This window comes from Sminthopsis crassicaudata, chromosome 4 (assembly GCF_048593235.1).
Source record: "Sminthopsis crassicaudata isolate SCR6 chromosome 4, ASM4859323v1, whole genome shotgun sequence".
NCBI classification, from domain to species: domain Eukaryota; kingdom Metazoa; phylum Chordata; class Mammalia; order Dasyuromorphia; family Dasyuridae; genus Sminthopsis; species Sminthopsis crassicaudata.
In genome coordinates this window covers 288,009,680-288,034,468 of record NC_133620.1, presented here as the reverse complement: position 1 = coordinate 288,034,468, position 24,789 = coordinate 288,009,680, and the positions used below count along the sequence as shown (strand labels likewise).

Here is a 24,789-nt window from a genome sequence, read left to right as displayed (position 1 = left end):
TATCCATGATTAAATCCTGTGACTATAACTTCTGAATTACACAAAGAATAAATAAATAAATACAAGATAATTTGAGGAGAAAGAAAGCACAAACAGCCAGAGAGATCAAGAAAAGTTTCTGTGCCTAAGCTGAGTCTTGTAGAAGTTAAGAATTCTAAGAGGTAGAAGTGAAGAAAGCTTTGTGTATGGCAGGTGGACAGATGAAATACCAAATTTGGGGAATAGGCCAGGCAATTGGGTTATTCTGGCAGGATTATAGAATTTGGAAAGAGAAGTAATATGTCTGGATTTATATAAAGTGAGAGCCAGATTGTAAAGGGCTTGAATGCCAAACTGAGTAGTTTTAATTTTGTCATAGAAATAATAAAAATAATAAGGGGCATGAGGGTTATTCAGGGAGAACTAGAACTTTTGATGTGAGGCTGCTCTTCCACCTTTGATATTCACTTTCACCCAACTCTCACCTGTGGCTCCAAGAAGCTTTCCCAATGGTCAGAGTCTGGTAAAACCTTCTGGGCAGATGAGCTAATCCAGGCTGAGGGGAATCAACAGGCCTCAAACCCAAAGAGTGTCTACCCTAAGTATGTAAAAACTTCCCCCCAATAGAATGGACAGAAAAGAACAATTTGTCCAATAGCCATGAAGAAGCTTAGGTTTGGTCAGACATTGAAGATACTGAGGTCATCCATTGCATTCTGGGTCATCACCAGTCATCCTGACTTTTGTCCTACCAGGGAACTTCAATTACTTTGGAAGAGAAAGTAAGGCCTATAACTTTGTGCAACTCTGCCTCACTGAAATCCAATTCTTAGGCAAATCAAGATATCACCTGTGATGTTACCAGTCCTCTTTGAAAATGAAGGATGGATAGCAACACACCAATAAGAAGTCAAGGAAGATACTCAAGGAGAGGGCTGATAGTCAGACCTGTGCTTAAAATCAGGGAGGTGATATCTAGGCAGGTGGACCTGAAATTAGAAGGATCTGAGTTCAGATCTTACATTAGATACTTACTAGGTGTGTGATCTTGGTAAGTCACTTAAATTATCTGTCTCAGTTTTTGTATATATAAAATAAGAATAAGGATTATTTCTCAAAGGATTGTTGTGAAAATAATATGACATAATATTTTTAAAGCTTGGAATAATGCTTGGTATATAGAAGGCACTTAATAAATGCTTGTTCCCTCCTTATCTTATAAACGCTTGTTCCCTCCTTATCTTCCCTCTGTTCTTTAGACAGAGTATTTTGGTAGCTGTGTTGTAATATGTGGAAAAAGGATTGTAAATGAGTTGAAATTCCAAACAGGGGGACAAATTCTAAAATATACAAAGTCAAATCAAGGCAACAAGTATTTTATTTTATTTTATTTTATTTTTTGAGTTTTTTTTATTTAATTTTTATTTTATTTTATAATTATAACTTTTTTTTTGACAGTGCATATGCATGAGTAATTTTTTACAACATTATCCCTTGCACTTACTTCTATTCAGATTTTTTCCTTTCCTCCCCAACTCCCTCCCCCAGATGGCAGGCAGTCTTATACATGTTAAATATATTGCAGTATATTCTAGATACAATATATGTGTGTAGAACCGAATTTTTTTGGTTGCACAGGAAGAATTGGATTCAGAAGGTAAAAATAACAGTTTACACTCATTTCCCAGTGTTCCTTTTCTGGATGTAGCTGATTCTGTCCATCATTGATCAATTGGAATTGGATTAGCTCTTCTCTATGTTGAAGATATCCACTTCCATCAGCATACATCCTTGTACAGTATCATTGTTGAAGTGTATAATGATCTTCTGGTTCTGCTCGTTTCACTGAGCATCAGTTGATGTAAGTCTCTCCAAGCCTCTCTGTATTTCTCCTGTTGGTCATTTCTTATAGAACAATAATATTCCATAACATTCATATACCATAATTTACCCAACCATTCTCCAATTGATGGACATCCATTCATCTTCCAGCTTCTAGCCACTATGAAAAGGGCTGCCACAAACATTTTGGCACATACAGGTCCCTTTCCCTTCTTTAGTATTTCCTTGGGATATAAGCCCAGTAGTAGTATGGCTGGGTCAAAGGGTATGCACATTTTGATAACTTTTTGGGCATAATTCCAGATTACTCTCCAGAATGGTTGGATTCTTTCACAACTCCACCAATAATGCATCAGTGTCCCAGTTTTTCCACAGCCCCTCCAACATTCATCATTATTTGTTCCTGTCATCTTAGCCAATCTGACAGGTGTGTAGTGGTATCTCAGAGTTGTCTTAATTTGCATTTCTCTGATCAATAATGATTTGGAACACTCTTTCATATGAGTGGAAATAGTTTTAATTTCATCATCTGAAAATTGTCTGTTCATATCCTTTGACCATTTATCAATTGGAGAATGGCTTGATTTCTTATAAAGTCAATTCTCTGTATATTTTGGAGATGAGGCCTTTATCAGAACCTTTAACTGTAAAAATGTTTTCCCAATTTGTTACTTCCCTTCTAATCTCGTTTGCATTAATTTTGTTTGTGCAGAAACTTTTTAATTTGGTGTAATCAAAATTTTCTATTTTGTGATCAATAATGGTCTCTAGTTCTCCCTTGGACACAAACTCCTTCCTCCTCCACAAATCTGAGAGGTAAACCATCCCATGTTCCTCCAATTTATTTATGATTTCGTTCTTTATGCCTAAATCTTGGACCCATTTTGATCTTAGTATGTGGCGTTAAATGTGGGTCTATGCCTAGTTTCTGCCATACTAATTTCCAGTTTTCCCAGCAGTTTTTGTCAAATAATGAATTCTTATCCCAAAATTTGGGATCTTTGGGTTTGTCAAAGATTAGATTGCTATTTTTATTCACTATCTTGCCCTGTGAACCTAACCTATGCCACTGATCAACTAGTCTATTTCTTAGCCAATACCAAATGGTTTTGGTGACTGTTGCTTTATAATATAGCTTTAAATCAGGTACACTTAGACCACCTTCCTCTGACTTTTTTTTTCATTAGTTCCCTTGCAATTCTCGACTTTTTATTCTTCCATATGAATTTTGTTGTTATTTTTTCTAGGTCATTAAAATAGTTTCTTGGGAGTCTGATTGGTATAGCACTAAATAAATAGATTAGTTTGGGGAGTATTGTCATCTTTATTATATTCGCTGGGCCTATCCAAGAGGGCAACAAGTATTTTAAAAACATTTCCTATTGTGCTAAGCAAGTTCTGGGAAGACAAATGGAAGCAAAAGGAAAAGCAATCTTTATTCTCAGGATCTAGTTTCTAGGAGGAATCAACCAATCAGAAAAAGCTTCTTAGCTATAGAGTGAATTTTCAAGGGAATAGATTGCTGGCTGACCTATAGGCAGCTAGGAATGGTACAGAGGATAGAGCATTGGGTCTTGAATCAGAAACATCTGAATTCAAAATCTGAGCAGATATTTATTATCTGCATGACCATAAGTCACTCAGCCTCAGTTTCCTCAAATATAAAATGAAGCTAATAACAATTTGTTGTGAGGATGAAATAATATTTGTAATGTGCTTAGCACACAATAGATGCTTTATAAATGACAGTTCCCTTCCCTGGAGGATGGTAGAAAATTCTAGCAAGTAAAAAATGCAAAACACCTTATATTTGTTATTTCATATGAATGTCACAATTCTGCTTTATATATTACTGTAATATTATTATGTTATAGGCACATCATTATTTTACAGAAGAATAAACTTTCTCAGTTTCATGAGAAAGTTTGGATCCTTAGTCAGTAAATGTTAGAAGATTTAGGCATAGGTTTTTCTGTAGTCCAAATCCAGTAGTTATCTACCACAACACATTGAATCCCCAAGGAAAGTACTACCATTTGGAATGCTGTACTCTGTTTGACAAAATGCTTTATCACATATACTGGAAAAACCAGCCTGCAGTCACAGAACTTCAGAGTTAGAATGTGTTAAAAAATGGTCTGAATATTTTAATTTTTAGCCAGAAATCTGCTAGAAGCAATTTAAATAATTAATTTAACATTATTCCAATTCTAAGCATTTCTAATTTAAAAAGAGAAATATACAAACTGGTACAGATACTTCCCCATACCCCATTACCTTGGACATGTCTCTCTAACCCAAGACAAGTTGAGGCAACATGTATAGGAAAGTCACAGTATGTTACAAAGGCACAATTTTAGGTTACCATATCAGAATAAGTCATTCAGCCTTCAACTTAAACCTCTAAACTGCTTTTTTAAACTACTCCCATCCAGGACTGAGAGGATTTCCTCTCAGTGATCAATATTATAATCTTAATGAATGAAAAAAGGACATTATCTAAATGGAAAAGAGAGTCTTTTGAAGGCATCACAGACCAATAACTGTGGGCAATGGGGAAGGATATAATCTTAGCAAGAAATAGAAAAAAGTATTACTATTGGTGGAACTGCGAACTGGTCCAGCTATTCTGAAAAGCAATTTTTAACTATGTCTAAATAGTTGCTGAAATATGCATGCCTTTAGGCCTAGTGATACATGTTGAGTCATGTCCAAGGGAATGGGGTCTATATATTAGAGATCAAATAATGAAGAAAAGGACATCTATGTAAAAAAATATTTATAGCAACTCTTTCAGTGGTAGCAAAGAATTGGAAAGTGAGGAGATGCTCAATCATAGCATTTGCCATTTGAATTTTGGTATTTTAAAGGGTGTATAATAAGAGTATAATAAGAGAAATCTGTATAAACTAAAGCAGAGTAAGGTAATCAGAATCAGGAAAAAAAATATAACCACCATATTGTAAAGATGAACAACTTTGAAAGACTTAGGAACTTTGATCATCATGAGACCAATCACAATTCCAGAGGACTTTTGAAATGTGCTGTCCTCTTCATGATAAAAGGGTGATGGACTCAAGAGTACAGATTAAAACATTTTTATAGAGTTGGTCAATCAAGAATTTATTCTGCTTGACTATGCATGTTTATAACAGAAAGGGGAGGGGAAGGAGTGGAAGGATAGAGTGGATCTTCCTTTGAAAATAAAATAAAACTTAATTTTAAAAAAGAGGCAGTATTTTGGTCCCAAATTTGATTAGCACCCTTATTCCAGTTTTTTTTTTTTAAATAGGCCATTGGTTCTTGACTTAACCTGTGAAAGATAAAACTCTAAAAAGAGTTTTAAGCTTGAGAAATATTTTTAAAACCTTTAGAAAACTTTAAAAAAGATTTTAAATATACTTATATAGATATTAATGAACACACATTCAAACTTACATCTGAACAGAATCTCTTCTACAATATTGCTTTTTATTTATCTTCCATTTGGTTCCCAATTCTGATTTTGGCTTGCTTTTTTGGAAAGCAAATTTGGAAACCTAAAGAAAGTGGTCAAAAAAGTGATCAATGAATTTTTTCAATGTCTATTTTGCCCTCTGTTTCTAAAATGTCTGGTAGTTCTCTTTGATAATTCCCTGGAAAATAGTGTTCAGGCTCTTTTTTTCCTCATATTTTTCAGGGAGTCTGATTATTCTCAAATTGTCTCTCCTGAGTCTATTTTTCAGATCTGTTGTCTTCCCAATAAGGTATTTGACATTCTTTTCCATTGTTTTGTTTTTCTGGTTTTGCTTGACTACTTCTTGGTTTCTCCTTGAGTCATTCAATTCTACTTGTTCAATTCTGATTTTCAATGATATATTTTCTTCACTTACTTTTTTTTATATCTTTTTGTAATTATCCAATTGAGTTTTTAAATGAGTTTTTTTCTTCTATGGAATTTTTTTCCATTTCATCAATTTTATTTTTTTAGAGAGCTGTTTTCTTTTTCCAACTCACTAATTTTATTTCTCAATGATTTTGTGAGGTCAAATTAGAGGAACTGAGAAGTGAAAGTTAAATTTGTTTCTATTGTTCATCTATTTGATAAACCAAACTATTAGTCATTCTGAGTTCTATCCAATTAAAAAAATGTTCTCTCACGTCCTTTTATACACAAACTCTTAGTCAGGAAACCTAAGTTCAGAGGCCAGATTCTACCAGTAGTGTGATTCTGGACAGTTCACTTAATCTGAACTTGTTTCCTCAATTATACAATAGCAGTAATAAAACTTGTCACGCCTTACCTCACAGGATTACTGTAAGGAAATCTTAAAGTGCCATAGGAATGTGAGTTTTTATTAATACTGCCAGAAGTGAAATTCTGTCAGTGACTGAACTAAACTCCAATCCACATTTTCTGACTCTTTCAATTTAATTCTCCCTTCCAATGACCTTTTGATTCATAGCTTCTAGAGAAGGAACACATGGGGTCATTTTACAGGCCGATTTTGATTTCCTTGGTCAGTGAAACTTCAACACAACAGGAGAAAGAAAGCTCACCTGACCCCAACCATTCTTTCCTGATAGCAGCTAATATTTATGTAGTCCTTGAAAGTTTGCAAAGTGCTTTCTAAACATGATCTTATTTTATTCTCACAGTCTCTCAGGGCAGTAACTAGTAAGTAAATGTTCTTCCTCTCTCTAGGTCTAGCATTCTTTCTACATAGTTTCCAGGTAGCTTTCAGGAGCTGTCAGGTGTTTCAACCAGTATTTTTAAAAAATTACTTATTTGGCTTTACCATCCATTAACTTCCTTCGTGGTCAAATTATTTCCCCTCAAAAGAGCCTTGATTTCTCATCCATAAAATTAGCTTGGACCAGATGATTCCTCTAGCTCTGAATACTAGAAGCTTCTTGGCAGTAAATTGGTCCAATTCCGTTTCATTAAACATTTATTACAAAATTTGTTATAAAAAGGGAACATTTATTTAGCACCTACAATATGCCCACACTGACTGCTACAAAGCAGGAAACGGAATCATAAAGATTTAAGACCTGCCCAAGGTGGCACATGAACTAAGAGGCAGAATTTCAATTTGAGCCCCTTGTCTCCCAACTCTATTTCTTATTTCTGGGTTTTTGAAATCCGAGGTGGAAGGAGGTAGAAACAGAATATCCAAGAGTGCTTCCCAGGACCAAAGGAGGGAGAGAAAGAGCACACCACTTCTCCAGCCTAGGGCAGCAATTTCTAGGGATAAGTCCGGGAAGTATTTCGCCTGGTCCTTACTCCTAAACCACGCCCCTCTTGCGGACCCAGCCACCCGTCTCCCACTCGTAGGAAAAGGGGCGGGACGTCCGTAAGGTCCTCGATTAGAGAGAGGGAGGGACGCAGTGACGCGAGACTCCGGATGCCGGAAGTGACGCGTTCTCGGGAGGCGGGGTGGGGGGAAGGGGAGGGAACGGGTAGGGGGAGGGAAAGGTGGCATCCCCGGCCTGTTGGGGGGGGTGCGTTGCCCGGAGACAGAAAGTTTGGGATCAGGAGCGGCCACAGTGGCCCCGGAGCGGGGTCCGGGGGTCCGGGGAGGAGGACGGCGGACCCAGTAGGATGGGGAAGGAGCAGGAGTTGCTGGAGGCGGCCCGCACCGGGCACCTCCCGGCGGTTGAGAAGCTGCTGTCCGGGAAGCGACTCTCTTCGGGCTTTGGCGGCGGCGGCGGCTCTGGCTCTAGCGGCAACTCTGGAGGCAGCTCCGGAGGAGGCGGCGGCGGCGGCCTGGGCTCCTCCAGTCACCCCCTCTCCAGTCTCCTCAGGTGGGTGTGAGCCTTGCGGTAAAGGGGGTGGTGCGCGGCGGGCCTCCTCCTTCCCGCTTTCCTTCCCCACCCCCCGCGCCGGAGGGAGAGGGAACACCGGGGAGGCCGGAGTACCTGAGGCCAGGGGAAGGCGGAGTGCTCTAACCTCCTTCTCCCACGCACACCTTCCGGGGAGCCGCGGCCCCCGAGCCCAGCCGGAGGCTGAGAACTGCGGGCTCGAGTCCGGTGCGGGAGCACCGTGCGTGCGTGCCCGCTGTGGCAGCCTAGGTGTTCCCGGTGGGTGCGTGGAGGCGGGATGCACTTAATTTCCCTGTGACCTTGGGCAAGTTTCTCATTCATTACTCGGGCGGGGAAACTCATTTTCCTCAACTGTCATGTAACCGACAATCTCTGCTCCAAACCCTGTAACAGCGAATTTGGATCGAGTCTCCCGCCTCGCTTTTCCCGTTTGGGGAAACCGGTGATGATAATGACGTTATTTTTACCTGGATGAGCTGTTGTGAGAAGAAGGTTGGAAAGCACTGATAATGTGAAAGCTCACTAGGTGTCTCAGTTTGATGGCACTGGTGAGCTAGAAGTTGTGCTCAGGTGGCATCCCCACCTCATGGCACGGCTTCCTCTGTGTCACTTGTGGGTCATCAGCTGTCACAGTTATCAAGCTACTTCCTTGGCTTCCCAGATGCTGACTCTTGTTTTTTCCTCCCAATGGGAATTTTGTGGATTTTGTTCTCTGAGGAGGGCCTTACCGCCTATCTCCTTATTTAGCTCAATATGATTTGGCTTATGTTGCTTGCTTATGTGCATATTGTGAGATTGAATCCATCAACAAGTTCAGTATTTTTTTCTTTTAACTCATTTTAAACATAAAACATTTTGAATCCCCAAATTGAACCACAATTTAAGGATTAATTCCTGAACTCACTTATTAAGGAAACAAATTGAAAGATGTTTAGAAAAAAGGAAAACTTTCACTGAGATTGTTTTAAAGTGTAAGTATATGATAGTTGGAACAATTGTTTAAAAATCATTTTCTTTTGGTGACTAGAAGACAATTTGATGTGCTTTGTCATTGTGTGTAGAATTTGATAGTGATTCAGCAGCTTTCTTTTATAGTTTAGCTTCTTTTCCTTTTTTTTTTTTTGAGGTTTTGAAGAAGTGGAAGTTCATTTAGAAATGACTTTTGTTTCCTCATTAGGCCTTTTGTTCTAGTTGTTTGAGCTTATTTCATATGTTCCAGTTTCACTTAATCTAATAAATTATTTATTGAGTACCTTCTGTGTCTACATCATACTAGGTACTTTGGGAATATAAAAATATAATTTCACTCTCAGTCTACTTTTTGAGACAAGATTAAAATGGAGCAAGTGAAGAACAAAAAGGTGCTACTAAATAAAACTCCAGGGGACTTCCAATTGCCTTTAGTTATATAATAAATTCCACATGTATTTAAAGCTCTTTACAATCTGATTTCAGTCTACCTTTCCAAACTTAATACACATTACACTTTCACACATTAATTTTCCAGGCAAACTAGCTTACTCTCTGTTCTCATACAAGGTATTCCATCTCCTGCCTCTATACTTTACCTTGTGCATGTATTCTTCTCTCCCTTCCTCATCCTTGCCTCTTTGAATCTCTTGTTATTTGATCTTTCAATCCCTGATGCCTTCCACACTGTATGTATAAGCTATGTTCAAAAGAGAAAAAGATGTACTGGGCTGAGATGGTCAGGGGAATCCTCACAGTAAATGGGGACTTAGGTAGAACCTTAATGGATAGGTAGGATTTGGATAGATAATGGAGAAAGATTATGGCATTCCAAGTGCTATTAATAGTAAATAGTAAAGGAAAGCCCTATAAAACCCAAAATGAGGCCATAAAGAGTCAGATACAGCACCAACCACAATTGGTGATAACATGAGGGAAGGGATGTTAAAGAGACAGACATAATTGGATTGGAAGGTAAGATTTATTTATACAAAGTTGGATAAGCAGGTGTCCAAGATAAGTGAACCTTTACTCCAAATGAATCATGAAGCTATTGAGGTGTTTGGCAGTGACACCAATAATATGAGATGTAACAGAGTTTCCTAAATTTTTCAGCTTCTGGTTAGTTGGTTGATTTTTATTCTTCGTTCTCAAAGAGGATCACAATAATGTCACTATGTTAGAGTTGAGTTACTGTGTGTTCAACTGTGGCTTATCAGACCAATCCAAGTTCTGCCACAGCCGGACACAAGCACATCTTGAGTTTTCTGCTTTGCTCACAGAGCATAGCACCTTCTCTGACGAGAGCACCATGCTAGGTGCCCCTGTGCCAGTGTCTCCTATGTAATACATTCATTCTAAAATTCTTAAGAGAGCCCTGGAGGATATCCTTTTATCCCTTTTTCTGACCATCTTGTGAGTGCTTGCTCTTTGTGAGTTCTTCATATATATATATTTTTTTGGTAAGCTTATATTTGGCATTCAAATAATGTGGCCAGCCCAACAGAGTTGTGCTCTTTGCGGTAGAGTTGAAATGCTAGGCAGCTTAATTCAAGAAAGATATTAGTGTCTGGTATTTTATCCTGTCAAGTGATTTTTCAGGCTCTTCCTGAGTTTAAAGTAGAGATACATGATACTACCTGATTAGTGGTATTTTATGAAAATTCAGCGTCCAGTGATACAAAAAGACTATGAAATTATAGCTAATTTTGTGCTATTGTGGTAGGCATTTTGTTTTCTTATTAGAGAGTGGGTGTTGACTTCATTCCTCTAGTGTAAGATTAGGTTTACTTGCTCATTCTTCTGTTGATATGATAATAGAGATGCTTAAGTGTTGTTCCAGACTCTTGTTCCCATGGCTCCTGGGGACAGGCAGGATGATACCTTAGTTGCTAATTATTCCAGGTGTGTCATTAATTATGACCTTAGAAATATCTCTGATTAAAAGTATTGATTTCTTACCAAATGAGAACTTAAATATTACTTAGGTCAGTGATTACTTCTCTTTTGTGTAGAAGTTTTTAGAGGGTGTTCTTTTTCAAAACACTTGAATGTACACATAATCAAAAGAACTGTGCTTTTATTTTTTTTTTTCCATAATTTCTTCTACATCTTCTTTCATTCCTAGATTCCCACATTCCACTGCCCCCTTATATAACCCTTCCCCCAATCTGTAACTGCAACTTTGTTCTTTTTCTTTGGGACCTGTAATTTCATCTATCTACACTCCCCCTTCCTTTGCCCTCCCCAGCATCCAACTATCTCTAGATACCGATATACAAATACATGTGTATATGTTGAAAAAGTCCCAGTGAAGAAGAAAAAAAAATTAAATAAAATTGGAACCTATTCTGCCTTGTCTTTAGGAGTTACCTGGTGACTCTGAGAAGGTAAGTTTTTTATTTTAACAACACTGATCTAGTATGTAGCAAGAAGCCATGTTTGAACTCAAGGCTTATTAACTTTGAATTTGGCTTTCTGTCTACTTTGCTGTGCTGCTTCATACACAAATAATACAATGTTGTTTATCTGAAATAATACAGTAGACCCGGCTGGAATCTGTGACTATAAATATAAGAATTTGAATAATTAATGCTTAGAAGACATTTGGTTTATAAGTCTGTGTTCCCAATATCTAATCCCTTATTTATATATTTCAGTGCTTCAAGACCCTATTGAAAACTTCAGGGTAACATTAATACTGTCTTTAACTTCTTTTGCACATCTTGACAATAGTACTCCACCTGCACTTTTTAAAAAATTTTTTGTGCTGAGGTAATTAGGATTAAATGACTTGCCCAGGGTCACACAGCTAGGAAGTGTTCAATGTCTGAGATTAGATTTGAACTCAGGTCCTCTTGACTGCAGAGCTGGTGGTTTATCCACTGCACTACCTAGTTGCCCCTCCACCTGAACATTTTAAAATTGTGTGTGTGTGTGTGTGTGTGTGTGTGTGTGTGTATTCTAATTGTGCTATGTAATTTATTTATTTATTTTTAATTTACAAAACATGCATGGGGACCCTTACAAAACCTTTTGTTCCAACTTTTCCCCTCCTTCCCTCCACCCTCTCCCCTAGATGGCAGATAGTCCAATATATGTTAAAGTATATGTTAAAAAATAGGCTCTAGAAAGAAAGAAAAAAACCTGAGAAGGAAAATAAAAATGCAAGCAAATAATAACAGAAAGAGTAGAAATGCTATGTTGTGGTCCACACTCAGTTCCCATAGTCCTTTCTCTGGATATAGCTGATTCTCTTCATTACTGAACAATTGGAACTGGTTTGAATCATCACATTGTTGAAGAGAGCCGTGTCTATCAGAATTGATTATCATATAGTTTTCTTGTTGTCATGTATAGTGCTCCTGATTCTACTCATTTCACTTAGCATCAGTTCATGTAAGTCTCTCCAGGCCTCTCTGAAATCCTCCTGCTGGTCATTTCTTACAGAACAATAATATTCCATAACATTCATACACCACAATTTATTCAGCCATTCTGCAATTGATGGGTATCCACTCAGTTTGAGTTTCTTGCCATTATAAAAAGGGCTGCTACAAACATTTTTGCAAATGTGCGTCCTTTTCCCTTCTTTAAGATCTCTTTGGGATATAAGCCCAGTAGTAACATTGCTGAATCAAAGGGTACGCACAGTTGATAACTTTTTTTTTTTTAAATTATAACTTTTTATTGATAGTACATATGCATGGGTAATTTTTTTTTACAACATTATCCCTTGTACTCACTTCTGTTCTGACTTTTCCTTTCCCTCTCTCCACCCCCTTCCCTAGATGGCAGGCAGTCTTATACATGTTAAATATGTTATAGTATATTTTAGATATATTATGTGTATGGAGAACCAAACAGTTCTCTTGTTGCACAGGAAGAATTGGATTCAAAAGGTAAAAATAACCTGGGAAGAAAAACAAGAATGCAAACAGTTCACACTCATTTCCCAGTGTTCCTTTCTGGGTGTAGCTGATTCTGTCTAAGTTTGAGCATAGTTCTAAATTGCTCTCCAGAATGTTTGGATTCGTTCATCAACTATTCCACCAGCAATGTATCAGTGTCCCAGTTTTCCCACATTCCCTACATCATTTGACATTATCTTTTCTTGTCATCTTAGGGGTGTGTAGTGGTATCTCAGAGTTGTCTTAATTTGCATTTCTCTGATCAATAGTGATTTGAAGCACCTTTTCATATGACTAGAAATAGTTTCAATTTCTTCATCTGAAAATTGTCTGTTCATATCCTTTGACCATTTATCAATTGGAAAATGGCTTGATTTCTTATAAATTTGAGTTAATTCTCTATATATTTGGAAATGAGGCCTTTATCAGAATCTTTGAATGTAAAAATGTTTTCCCAATTTATTGCTTTCCTTTTAATCTTGTCTGCATTAGTTTTGTTTGTACAAAACCTTTTAAATTTAATACAATCAAAATTTCTATTTTGTGATGAATAATGATCTCTAGTTCTTTGGTCACAAATTCCTTCCTCCTCCACAGGTCTGAGAGGTAAATTATCCTATGTTCTTCTAATTTATTTATAATCTCATTTTTTATGTCTAAATCATGAACCCAATAATATTACATCCATAACATTCCATACCTAAACTTATTCAGCCATTCTCTAATTGATGGACATCAATTCCTTGCTACTTTAAAAAGGACGTAACAAACATTTTTACACATGTGGATTCTTTAACCTTTTTTTATGAACTCTTTGGGATGCAGACCCAGTAGAGAAACTGCTGCATCAAAGGGTATGCACAGTTTGATAGCCCTTTGGGCATTGTTCCAAATGGTTCCCCAGAATGATTGGATTATTTCACAACTCCACCAACAATGTATTAGTGTTCCAGTTTTCCCACATCCCCTCCATCATTATCTTTTCTTGTCATCTTGGCCAATGTGAGAGGTATGTAGTGGTACCTCAGAATTGCATTTCACTGATCTGTAGTGATTTAGAGCACATTTTCATATGACTAAGAAATGGTTTTAATTTCTTAATCTGAAAATTATCTGTTCCTATCACTTTGACCATTTATAAATTGGGGGATTGCTTATATTTATGTAAATTTTAGTCTGTTTTCTGTATAATTTAAAAATGAGACCTTGATCAGAAACATTGGATATAAATTATTTCCCTCAGCTTCCTGTTTCCTTTCTAATCTTGGCTGCATTGGTTTTATTTGTATAAAACCTTTTTGATTTAATATAATGAAAATTATCCATTTTGTATTTTATAATGTTCTCTAGTTCTTCTTTGGCCATAAATTCCTTCTTTCTCCACAGATCTGAGAGGTAGATTATTCCTTCTCCTAATTTGTTTATAGTATCACCTTTTAAGTCTAAATCATGAGCTCATTTCTACCTTATCTTGCTGTCGGATGTTAGATGTTGGTCAGTACCTGGTTTCTGTCATACTATTTTCCAATTTTCCCAACAATTTTTGTCAAATAGTGAGTTATTATCCTAGAAGATGGAGTCTCTGGGTTTATCAAACACTAGATTACTATAGTCATTAACTATTGTGTATTGTGAACCTAACTTGTTCCACTGATCAGCTGTTCTATTTCTTAGCCAGTACCAAATGGTTTTGCTGACCACTACTTTATAATATAGGTTGAGGTCTGGTATAGCTGGGCCACCTTGTTTTTGTTTTTTTTTTCCTTCTTGAAATTCTTGACTGTTTGTTCTTCCAGGTGCATTTTGTTGAAATGTATCTCTTGCTGCTGGACTTTGTTGATAACATATAAAAATGATGATTTATGCTAAACTTGTTAGTTGTTTCTAGTAATTTTTTAGTTTTTTCTCTAGCATTCTCTAAGCATATCATTATATTATTTGTGAAGAGTGATAATTTTGTTTCCTCATTACCTATTCTAATTCCTTCAATTTCTTTTTTTTCTCTTATTGCTAAAGCTAACATTTCTGATACTATATTAAGTAGTAATGGTGATAGTGGACAACCTTGTTTTACCCTGATCTTATTGGGAATGCTTTTAGTTTATCCCCATTACATATGATTGTTTTAGATGATGGTTTTAAATAGATATAACTTATCATTTTAAGGAATACTCCATTTATTCCTATGCTCTCTAGCGTTTTTAATTGAAATGGGTGTTGGCTTTTGTCAAATGCTTTTTCCTGATCAACTGATGTAATCATATGCTTTCAGTTAGTTTGGTTATTGATATAGTCAATTATACTAATAGTTTTTTGATGTTGAACTAGTCCTGCATTCCTGGTATAATCCTACTTGGTTATATGGTGTATTATCTTGGTTATAAGTTGTTGTAATCTCTTTGCTAATTTTTTATTAAGATTTTTGCATTTGTGTGGTCTATAATTTTCTTCCTTTGTTTTGGCTGGTAGGGCATTTCTTAAATAAAGAATTCAGATTATAAGAACTAAATGTGACTTATGAGAATTTATTTTTGACTTTGATATTTATAAAGGAGAATACCAATCAGAAACAGAAACAAATGTGCCAGAGATGCAAATATTTCTGAAGGAATCTGCATTATGTTGTACTGCCCTCATTTTCAGACTTTTCTTTTTCCTTTCCCCTCTGGTTATGGTAGGAGAATTTACTAATTTCAGATTTTCTCTTTACCTTCATCTTGTAGCAATTTTCCTTTGAGATTTATGCAATCCATATTTATCATTCAAACCAGATTCTGATAGCTATTATCTGCCAACCCTTCAGGATGCTCACCCTACTTTCTTAATGAATTGAGTGCTGACATCACAATTCCAATTTCCCCTTTTTTTTCTCCATTTACTGCCCTCATATGAAGGGATAAATTTATCATTTATTTTTAATATTTATTAATTTTTTCTGAGTTCTGAATTCTCTCTGTTCCTCCTCTGTCTATCTCATCTATTGAGAAGACAAGCAATGTGATATGAAAACACAGTTCTAAATTAGCTATGTTGCAAAACAAAAAAAGGCAAGAAAAATAAGGAAAAGAGAAAAAATTACACTTCAGTTTGAAAACTCAGTTCTCTCTTTTTGCAGGTGGATAGTATTTTTCATTATGGGTCCTTTGGGATTGTCTTGGATCATCGTCTTGATTAGAGATCATCATAACATTGCTGTTAATGTGTACAATAATGTTCTCCTGTACTGCTTACTGCACTTTGTATCAGTTCATATAAGTCTTGCTAGTTTTTCTGCAACCATCCTAGTTTGTCATTTCTTATAACACAAGTGTCCTATCACGATCATATTCCATAACTTGTTCAGCCATTCCCCATTTGATGAGCAGCCCTTCAGTTTCCTTAAAGGTCTTTGCCATTACAAAAAGTTGCTATAAATATATTTGAACTTATCGATCACTTTTTTTGTTCTTCCTTTCTTTGACTAGTTCACATGAGATTGAGGTTCAAATGTCAGCAGCTCCCTTCTATGTTCTTTTTATTTAGATATCTATTTGTGTACCTCATTATGTGGAATAATTTCTCTAATTTTCCTTTCTCCCTCTCACAGGTCCTGAATATTCCTTTTCTTATGACCATGAATACATAAGATAACTCCTACTCCTTCTAATTGGGCCCCTTTATTTACTCTGATGATAGTAAAGTTTAGAGGGGATGTTTACCATTTCCCCATATTTGAATATAAACAAATTATTCTCTTTTTAATTTCTTATGCTCTTTCACTCATGTTTACCTTTTTATATCTCTCTTGACAGTGTTTGAACTTAAAAGTTTATACTTTGTCCTTTTTATCAGTAATGTTTGTGAGTCTTTCTATTTCATTAAAGGTCTGTTTTGTTGTTTTTTTTTTTCCCCTTGTAGAATTAAGCTTATTTTTTGCTAGGTATGTTATTCTTGGCTCCAAACATCCTTTTGCTTTTGGAATGCATCTTCTAAGCTCTCTGCTGTTTAATAGTGTGACTGTTAAGTTCTATGTGAATCCGACTATGATTCCTCAAGTACTTGAATTCGTTTTGGATGTTTGTAGTATTTCTTTTTTATTTGACCAAGAAGCTTAGGATTTGGCTATAATGTTCCCTTGGAATTTTCATTTTGCAGATTCTTTTGGATAGTGACCAGTGGATTTTTTTTTTTTTTCCTATTCATTTTGCCCTCTCTGAGAGATCTGGTGAATAAAAAAAAAATACATATTATATATATGAAATCTTTAGGCTTTTTTTTTTTTTTTTGTCATAACAGGTAGTCCAATGATCCTTACATGTTTTCTCCTTGTTTTATTTTCTAAGTCAGTTATTATTTGCATAGACTATTTATCTATTTTTTTTTCAGTCTTTTGACACTATTTTTATAATTCTTTATATTTCATGGTCCATTCTAATTTTCTAAAAGTTTGTTGCTTGGTTAAGATTTTGTACTCCTTGTTCCAACCTATTAATTTCCTTTGCCATTCTTTAACTCTCATTGTTTTGATTAGTATTTGGCCTCTACAATACTGGCAATTACATTGATAAGAGCTTAAAGCAATTGTATTCTATCAAATCCATATGCTCCAACTTGCTTATCCATTCCATAATTTGTAGACGTTTCAGATTTTCATTTGTTGCCATTATAGAAAGAGCTAAAAATATTTTTATACATCTTAGAATTTGGATTATAATTCTCTTTCCCACTTTTTCCCTTTCCCTTCTGTTTTATTGTTGAGTGACATTTATTTCTGAACCTGACCCGCTGTGTGTATGTTTCTTTTCCATTTTTCCTATAGTGCCTTGATCAATGAATAAAAATTAATGGAAATAGTTTTTGTTTTAAAAACTCTTGCATGATAATTTTGGAAGTATGTATAAGAGAATTGTAAATGTTTAACATATGTTGGATTACTTGCCATCTAGGGGAGGAAGTGGGGGAAGAGAGGGAGAAAAACATTTGGAACACAAGGTTTTGCAAAGGTGAATGTTGAAAATTTTCTATGCTTAATGTTTTGAAAATAAAAAACTTTAAAAATTAAAAAAAAAAATCCAAACCCCTTTTGCTTCAGCTTTTCATGAATTCTGTTGAGGTGGTAATGGGACAGGCCTATAATGTATGAACAGAAAAGTAAATATCAGGTAAGTTATAGAAGAATTGTTAAGCTAGATTCTTTTGGAGAGGTATTTTTTTGTGCAAATATATTTAATATCTTGAATAAGAATAGCACATGCAATTTATCCTGGAAACTGATATGAATAGCATTTGTGAGCTTTTTAAGTTTAACATTTCCTGCCTTTAAAGACTGCAAAGTCAGTTATGCATACTATGCATGCATTATCTTGGATCTTCTACTTAACACTGCTAAAATGTTTTGGAGAACTTATTAAAATATTTTGGTATAATTTTGCTGAATTGATAGTTATTTTTCTTCATTTTGCATCTGTTTTAGGTTTTTGGTCTTAAAAATAGGCTTTGTTTCCTTTTTTTTTTTAAGTGTTAATGGAAATGACTATTTTTTAGTTATTTTATATGTAAAAATATGCATCTAATATTAAATAGAATAGGTGTTTTACTTTTATAAAAGTAAACCCCCATAGTGTGTACATTATGGTTTTCTCTTTGTTAAATACTATAACTAAAATTTAGAATTTTTTTCACTTTAATTATAAACTTGGAAGTAGGAAACTGAAACAATACAGTAGTCTAAAGAATTTTATTTGTGTCCAGTTAGCTTCAGCATGTTGACTTGTTTAGGAGTAGTTATGGTTACAATCCCAGTAAAAGTTGCATCCTTGACCAAAAAACAAATATCAATATTCCTCCCCCTAAAATAATCTTCCCTCAAACTTATTCTTCCTGATATATACACAATAAATATGTGTTAAGATTAGCTTACAAAAAAAAAAACAAAATTCAAATCTATTTTTATTTGGTGTATAGAAAACAAATTCATAGGTTAATTTATACATAAACCCAGCGACACTGAGAAAATCCTGGATGTAGACCCAGCTTTCTTTTTTGCACCAAGTGGATCTTATTGTGGGTATTTCTCTATCAAAGATAAAACAGCAAGTCAGAAAGATGGATTCAAATCCTACTTCTGACATTAATTGTCATGGGCATGTCACTCATTTTTTTCTAAATATATATGATAGGTGTTCAAATGCATGATCTCTAAGTTCTTTTCTGGTTTTAAATCTGTGACTCTAATCTTGTGATAGTTTATAGTGATACCACAATGAACCTTAGTATGTTTAACATCGTTTCTGAAAATTACATTATATGGGCCCATATTCTTAATTGACATGCACATCAAATTTGTTTATTTTAGAAAACAATTTTTTTTTAAAGCACTTTATAAAGGGTGCAGAGGCAAAATAACCATATGGATACGTATACATATATTGTATTTAACATATACTTTAACATATTTAACATGTATTAGTCTACCTGCCATCTAGAGGAGGGAGTGGGGGAAGGAGGGGAAAAGTTGGAACAGAAGGTTTTGCAAGGGTCAATGCTGAAAAATTACCCATGCATATATCTTGTAAATAAAAAGCTATAATAATAAAATAAAATAAAGGGTGCAGAGAAAATGGTGCAGGAAGAGTGACTATTTACATCGGAGATATAATCTCATGAGAGCTACCTATTTACAGAAGTTATTTGGAAATATTTGTGAATCTTGCAAAATGAAGTTATCAGGACTAAAACATTATGCACAATAATAGCAATATTGTAACCATTATTAACTATGAAAGACTTAGCTATTCTGATCATTATAATGATCTATAGTTTATTATTATTATTATTGTTGCTTTTTATTTTCAAAACATTTATTTTCCATGACCTCAAATGTATAATGGATAGTTTGTTTTTTTGCTTTCTCAATGGATGGGAAAGGAATAGAGGGAGTAAAAAATGAAAATTAAAAAAAAAATTATACTTTTTGTTTGTACTTTGCTTTCTTTTATAATGTCCACTGCTTTTGCTCTTTTGTTGTTCTTGGAAAGGCTGTGGCATTGTCCTTTAGCTCCATTCTATAATTTTCCAAATGGAAATTTTTTTATCCTATTAAAATATAAACTCCTTGAGGTCTTAACTTTTTTATTTTCATGCACTGTTGTTATTCATTCATTCGTTTATTTATTTTTCATTATCTTTTTTTAATTGAAGTTTTTTTATTTTCAAAACATATGCAAGGATAATTTTTTCAATACTGACCCTTGAAAAACCTTTTGTTCCAGTTTTTCCCCTCTTCCTTCCACCTTCCTCCACAGATGGTATGTAATCCAATATATGTTAAACATGGTAAAAATATATGTTAAATCCAATATAAGCATACATGTTTATACAATTATCTTGCTGCATGAGAGAAATCAGAACAAAAAGTAAAGAGAGAGAGAGAGAGAGAGAGAGAGAGAGAGAGAGAGAGAGAGAGAGAGAGAGAGAGAGAATAAAATTCAAGCAAACCACAACAAAAAGAGTAAAAATGCTATGTTGTGATCCACCCTCAGTTCCCATAGTCCTCTCTCTGGGTATAAATGGCACTCTTCATCACAGGATCATTGAAACAGACCTGAGTCATCTTGTTGAAAAGAGCCATGTCCATCAGAATTGATCATTGTATAATCTTCTTGTTGCTGTGTACAATGATCTCTTGGTTCTGCTCATTTCACTTAGCATCTGTTCATGTAAGTTTCTCCAGGTCACTCTGAAATCATCCTGCTCATCGTTTCTTACAGAACAATAATATTCTATAACATTCATATTCTATAACTTATCTAGCCATTCTTCAACTGATGTGGGCAACTGCTCAGTTTCCAGTTTCTGGCCACTACAAAGAGGGCTGCCACAAACATATTTTGCACATGTGGCTCCCTTTCACTCCTTTAAGATCCCTTTGGGATACTGGCCCGTAGCAATACTGCTGGATCAAAGGGTATGCATGGTTCCAAATTGCTCTCTGTAGAATTACAGTTCTACCAAAAATGTATCAGGGTCCCAGTTTTCCCACATCCTAACATTTGTTGTTATTTTTTTCCTGTCATCTTAGCCAATCTGAGAGGTGTGTAGTGGTATCTCAGAGTTGTCTTAATTTGCATTTCTCTAATCAATAGTGATTTAGAGCATCTTTTCATGTGACTAGAAATAGTTGTAATTTCTTCATCTGCCTGTTCATATCCTTTGACCATTTATCAATCAGAGAATAGATTGAATTCTTATAAATTTGAGTCAGTTCACTGTATATTTTAGAACTAAGGTGTGGCGACCATGTTAGTACCCTGGATACCTGGATAATCAGCCAAAGTCAGGATAAGCAAAAGTCTTTATTCTAGGTCTTTAGCGGTAGAAGTGAAGAGAGTGGACATGTAGGATCTCTTTGACCTCACCGCCTCGTTTCTCTCGCAGAAGTGACCCTGGCTAGTCTCCTTCCACCTCCTAGTCCCTCCCATAATTCTCTGTATATGCCAAACGATTGGGTCAGCATAGGATAATGGGAAGAGCCATTTTCGAAGCATATTCTTATAGAATATAATCAATAATTTTTATATCTATATATATAAAATCAATAATTAGTCTCAAGTGCTCCATTATTTGATCTCAGTACATTGACTCAAGAGTTTTAGCCCTTTACATCTCCCGCTTTCTTTTGTTTTAGAACATAGGTGGTCATGCCATCCCTGAGGTAAGGTGAGAACCCCAAAAAGGAGGTGTCACACCCCCTCCCCCACTTCTCAGGAAGGAAAGCACTAAAAAGGCCACACCCTCCCTAACATCTCAGGAAGGGAGATGAAAAGCACTAAAGGGAAGTGGGAATTGCTAGCGGGTTTCTGGGCTGAAGGATCTTATTAGAAACAGATATGCACAAACACATCAGCATGGGAGGTATTACACAAGCACATAGCAATAACGCACATGCTCTTAGTGTTGGCTCTCCCCACAGGCAGAGCAGGCTCAATGTAGTGTAATAAACATGAATTGTACATGCAAGTAGTGATATAACAAACAATATAAATCAACATTGTGTTGTAAAAGATTTCCAGAAGTCCTAGAAGAAGGATATGTAAACATCAGTCACACATATACCTTCTTCAGCAGCCAAGAGATAGTCCAAAACCAATCTGTTGTCCATTGCTTCACATGTCAGGGAATCCAATGATCCCTGCAAGGTTTTTTTGAAATCCTGCAACAATTTTATCATTTCTCAGAAAATCCAGTGATTCCTCAGGATTTAGATGTCCTACAATAATCTTATCATGTCTCAGAGAATCCAATGATTCCTGAGGGTTTTGAAGTCCAACAACAGTTTTATCATGTCTCAGAGAATCCAATTCCTGAGGGCTTTGAAGTCCTACAACAATCTTTTCATGTCTCAGGGATTCCAATGATTCCTGAGCATTTTGAAGTCCAACAATTCTTGATGTCCATGAGTCAAATGCCATAACTGCCATGGTCTTTCAGTGATGGGCACAGTCAGCAATGGAATCACCCAATGTTTCTTGGGTCTTCTCCTTCATTTCAAGGGTCTGCTGCGTCTCTCTCTGATGGACAAGGCGAATATGGCTCGTTGGCACCCATCTTGATTCTTTCTCCATCTCCCCTCCCCCAAGCAGTTAACCTATCTGATCCCTTCCATTCACCACTTTCTGGGTCTCTCCACATCACCTAGCAATTATCTAAAGATAGTGGAGCTGCTCACACTGAACACTGCCCTTCCAGTGGGTTATAAAACCTGTCTGCTGGAGCCAGTGCATCTTTGTCAAAAATCAAGAAGTTAATAGTATAAAGAGTTAGATTTAGAAGTTCTCTAGGGTTACCTGTGGCTCCCCCTATCTTTTTTTTGGAGGAGCATCTTAATGTCTCTGTTTCTCCTCTCTATTATTGCCTGTCCTTGAGGATATGCCAGTAGTGTGTAAAATCTTATACTGTGCACAAAAATGTGCAAAATGTTTAGAAGTATATACAAGTCCATTGTCTGTTTTTATTGCTTGTGGCACATCCATAATTGCAAATGCTTGTATAAGGAATTCAGTGACCACTTGGGCTGTCTTTTTTGCTGCTGATATTGCAAAAGTGAATCCTAAAAAACTGTCTATCACAAAAGACGACCAAAAGATTTATAATGGGTCACATTCATTTGTCAAATTTCATTAGGTCTCAAACCACGAGGGTTCTTCCCTGGAGGGAGTGTAGGAGCGTGGAAAGGAAGGTAAGCTGTATAGACTTTTAATATGCTCCTAGCTTCCTCTCTTGTTACTCCAAATTGTAAACATAAAGCTCGGGCAGCCTGATGATATTTAGAATGAGATTCTTGTGCTTCTTGAAATAAAGGAGTATTGGCCAACATGGTTAGAAGGCTCTCTGCCTTTGAATTACCATCAAAAATAGCACCTGGAAGTCCACTATGGGAGTGGACATGCAAAATATAAATCTTACCTGGATGCTTTCACACTTGCTCTTGAAGTTCCTTAAAGAGCTGATCTATATTGGAGGCTACAAATTTTATTTGGGCTGTGGCAATTCTTTGTTCCACACCTACTGAATAGGCTGAATCAGATATTATATTTATGTCTCCCGGATAATAAGCAAGAGCTAGAATGATTGCATACAATTCATTCTGTTGAGTGGACTGAAAAGGAGTTCTGATTACTCTCTTTATAGTTAAGTCATGAGAGTATACAGCACAAATATTATATTTGGATGCAACTGTAAAGATAGTTGAGGAACTTTAAGAGGAACTTCAGAAACCTTTTCTTCAAGAATCCATCGCCAATTATGTAATAGTCTGGTTATCTTTAATGGAGACCCATCTGTAAAATTTGGAGCCATGGCTAGTAAAATTTGCCACTCTGGGATGGTTTCACAGCACACATTAACTTGTGCATTAGTATAAAAGATATATAATCTTGTCAGTTCTTATCCCAGATAATTGTACTGCACGCTTAGTGGCCTTTAATAAAATTCTAGCCACAAGCACTGGGTAAGGAATAAGGCTTTGTTCTGGTTGTGGTGGGAGGTTCACCCACTCTATCACACTGTTTTCTTTTTTTTTTTTTTTTTTAATTTATACTTTTTTAAAATTAATTTTATAGTTATAATATTTTTTGACAGTACATATGCATAGGTAATTTTTTACAACATTATCCCTTGTACTCCCTTCTGTTCCGAATTTTTCCCCTCCTTCCCTCCACCCCCTCCCCTAGATGGCAGGCATTCCCATATATATTAAATATGTTATAGTATATCCTAGGTATAATATATATGTCACACTGTCTCCTTGATGAAGGACTGCTGTGGGTGCCTCTTGTGTAGCAAAAACTGATATTTCCAAGGGTTTTTGAGTGACTCTTTCAGCCACATTGGATAAAGCCAGTTCAACTTGTCTCAAAGCCTCTTGAGCTTCTTTTGTAAGCTAGCGTGGTGAATTTAAAGCACTGTCTCCCCTTAAAAAGGCCATATAATGGTTGCAGTTGACAGGTAGTCAAGCCTAGCACGGGACACATTCTAGGATATCTCCTATCATTTTCTGGAAGTCATTTAAGGTGTTTAGCTTCTCTTTCTTAAGGAGAGTTTTTGTACTGTAAGCACCTTAGGGTATACTTCATATCCTAAATATTGAAAAGGAGCATGTCTTTGAATTTTTTCTGGAACTATGTGCAATTTGTAGTTCCTTAGTGTTTCCATGGTTTTTTGTAGACATGCTTCTAACATTTGTTCCTCAGGTGAACATCCCAATATATCATCCATGTAATGTAATAACATTACTTTTGGAAATGCTTTTCTTACTGGAGTAAACATACATTTGGTACATAGTAGGGCTGTTTTTCATTCCCTGTGGCAAAACTGCCCATTCATACCTTTTATAAGGCTCAGCTAAGTTAACGCTGGGCACTGAAAAGGCAAATCTTTTCATATCCTCCTTATCTAGAGGGATAGAATAGAAACAATCCTTAATGTCTATAACCCACAGAAGCCATTCTCTAGGCAACTGAGTAGGAGATGGAAGTCCAGGTTGAAGAGTTCCCATAGTTTCCATCTGTTCATTTACCTTTCTTAAATCAGTCAACATTCTCCATTTTCCAGATTTCTTTTTTACAACAAATACTGGGGAATTCCAAGGACTTAGAGAAGATTGTAAGTGCCCTTGGTCAAGTTGTTCCTGTACTATGTCTAATAAGGCCTGAATTTTATCGTTACCTAAGGGCCACTGTTCTATCCACACTGGTGTATCAGTTATCCATTGGATAGGAACAGGTTAAAGTGTTGGCAGGCCTTT

At 35.9% G+C, this 24,789-nt stretch overlaps 1 protein-coding gene across 6 annotated transcripts in view; it reads left to right on the top strand.

Annotated features, from left to right (window-relative positions):
- The first annotated feature begins 7,222 nt into the window (after nucleotides 1-7,222).
- The window catches only part of ANKS1A (ankyrin repeat and sterile alpha motif domain containing 1A), a 210,285-nt gene continuing 192,718 nt past the window's right edge, over nucleotides 7,223-24,789 (top strand). For 4 of the 6 annotated variants that reach the window (XM_074311203.1, XM_074311202.1, XM_074311199.1 and 1 more), the window contains exon 1: nucleotides 7,225-7,608. In XM_074311203.1, the coding sequence (XP_074167304.1) occupies nucleotides 7,406-7,608 (203 nt within the window). In that variant the 5' untranslated portion in view covers nucleotides 7,225-7,405. Of the gene's footprint in view, nucleotides 7,609-24,789 lie in introns of all 6 variants that reach the window. The other 2 variants (XM_074311204.1, XM_074311201.1) reach the window with 1 other exon arrangement.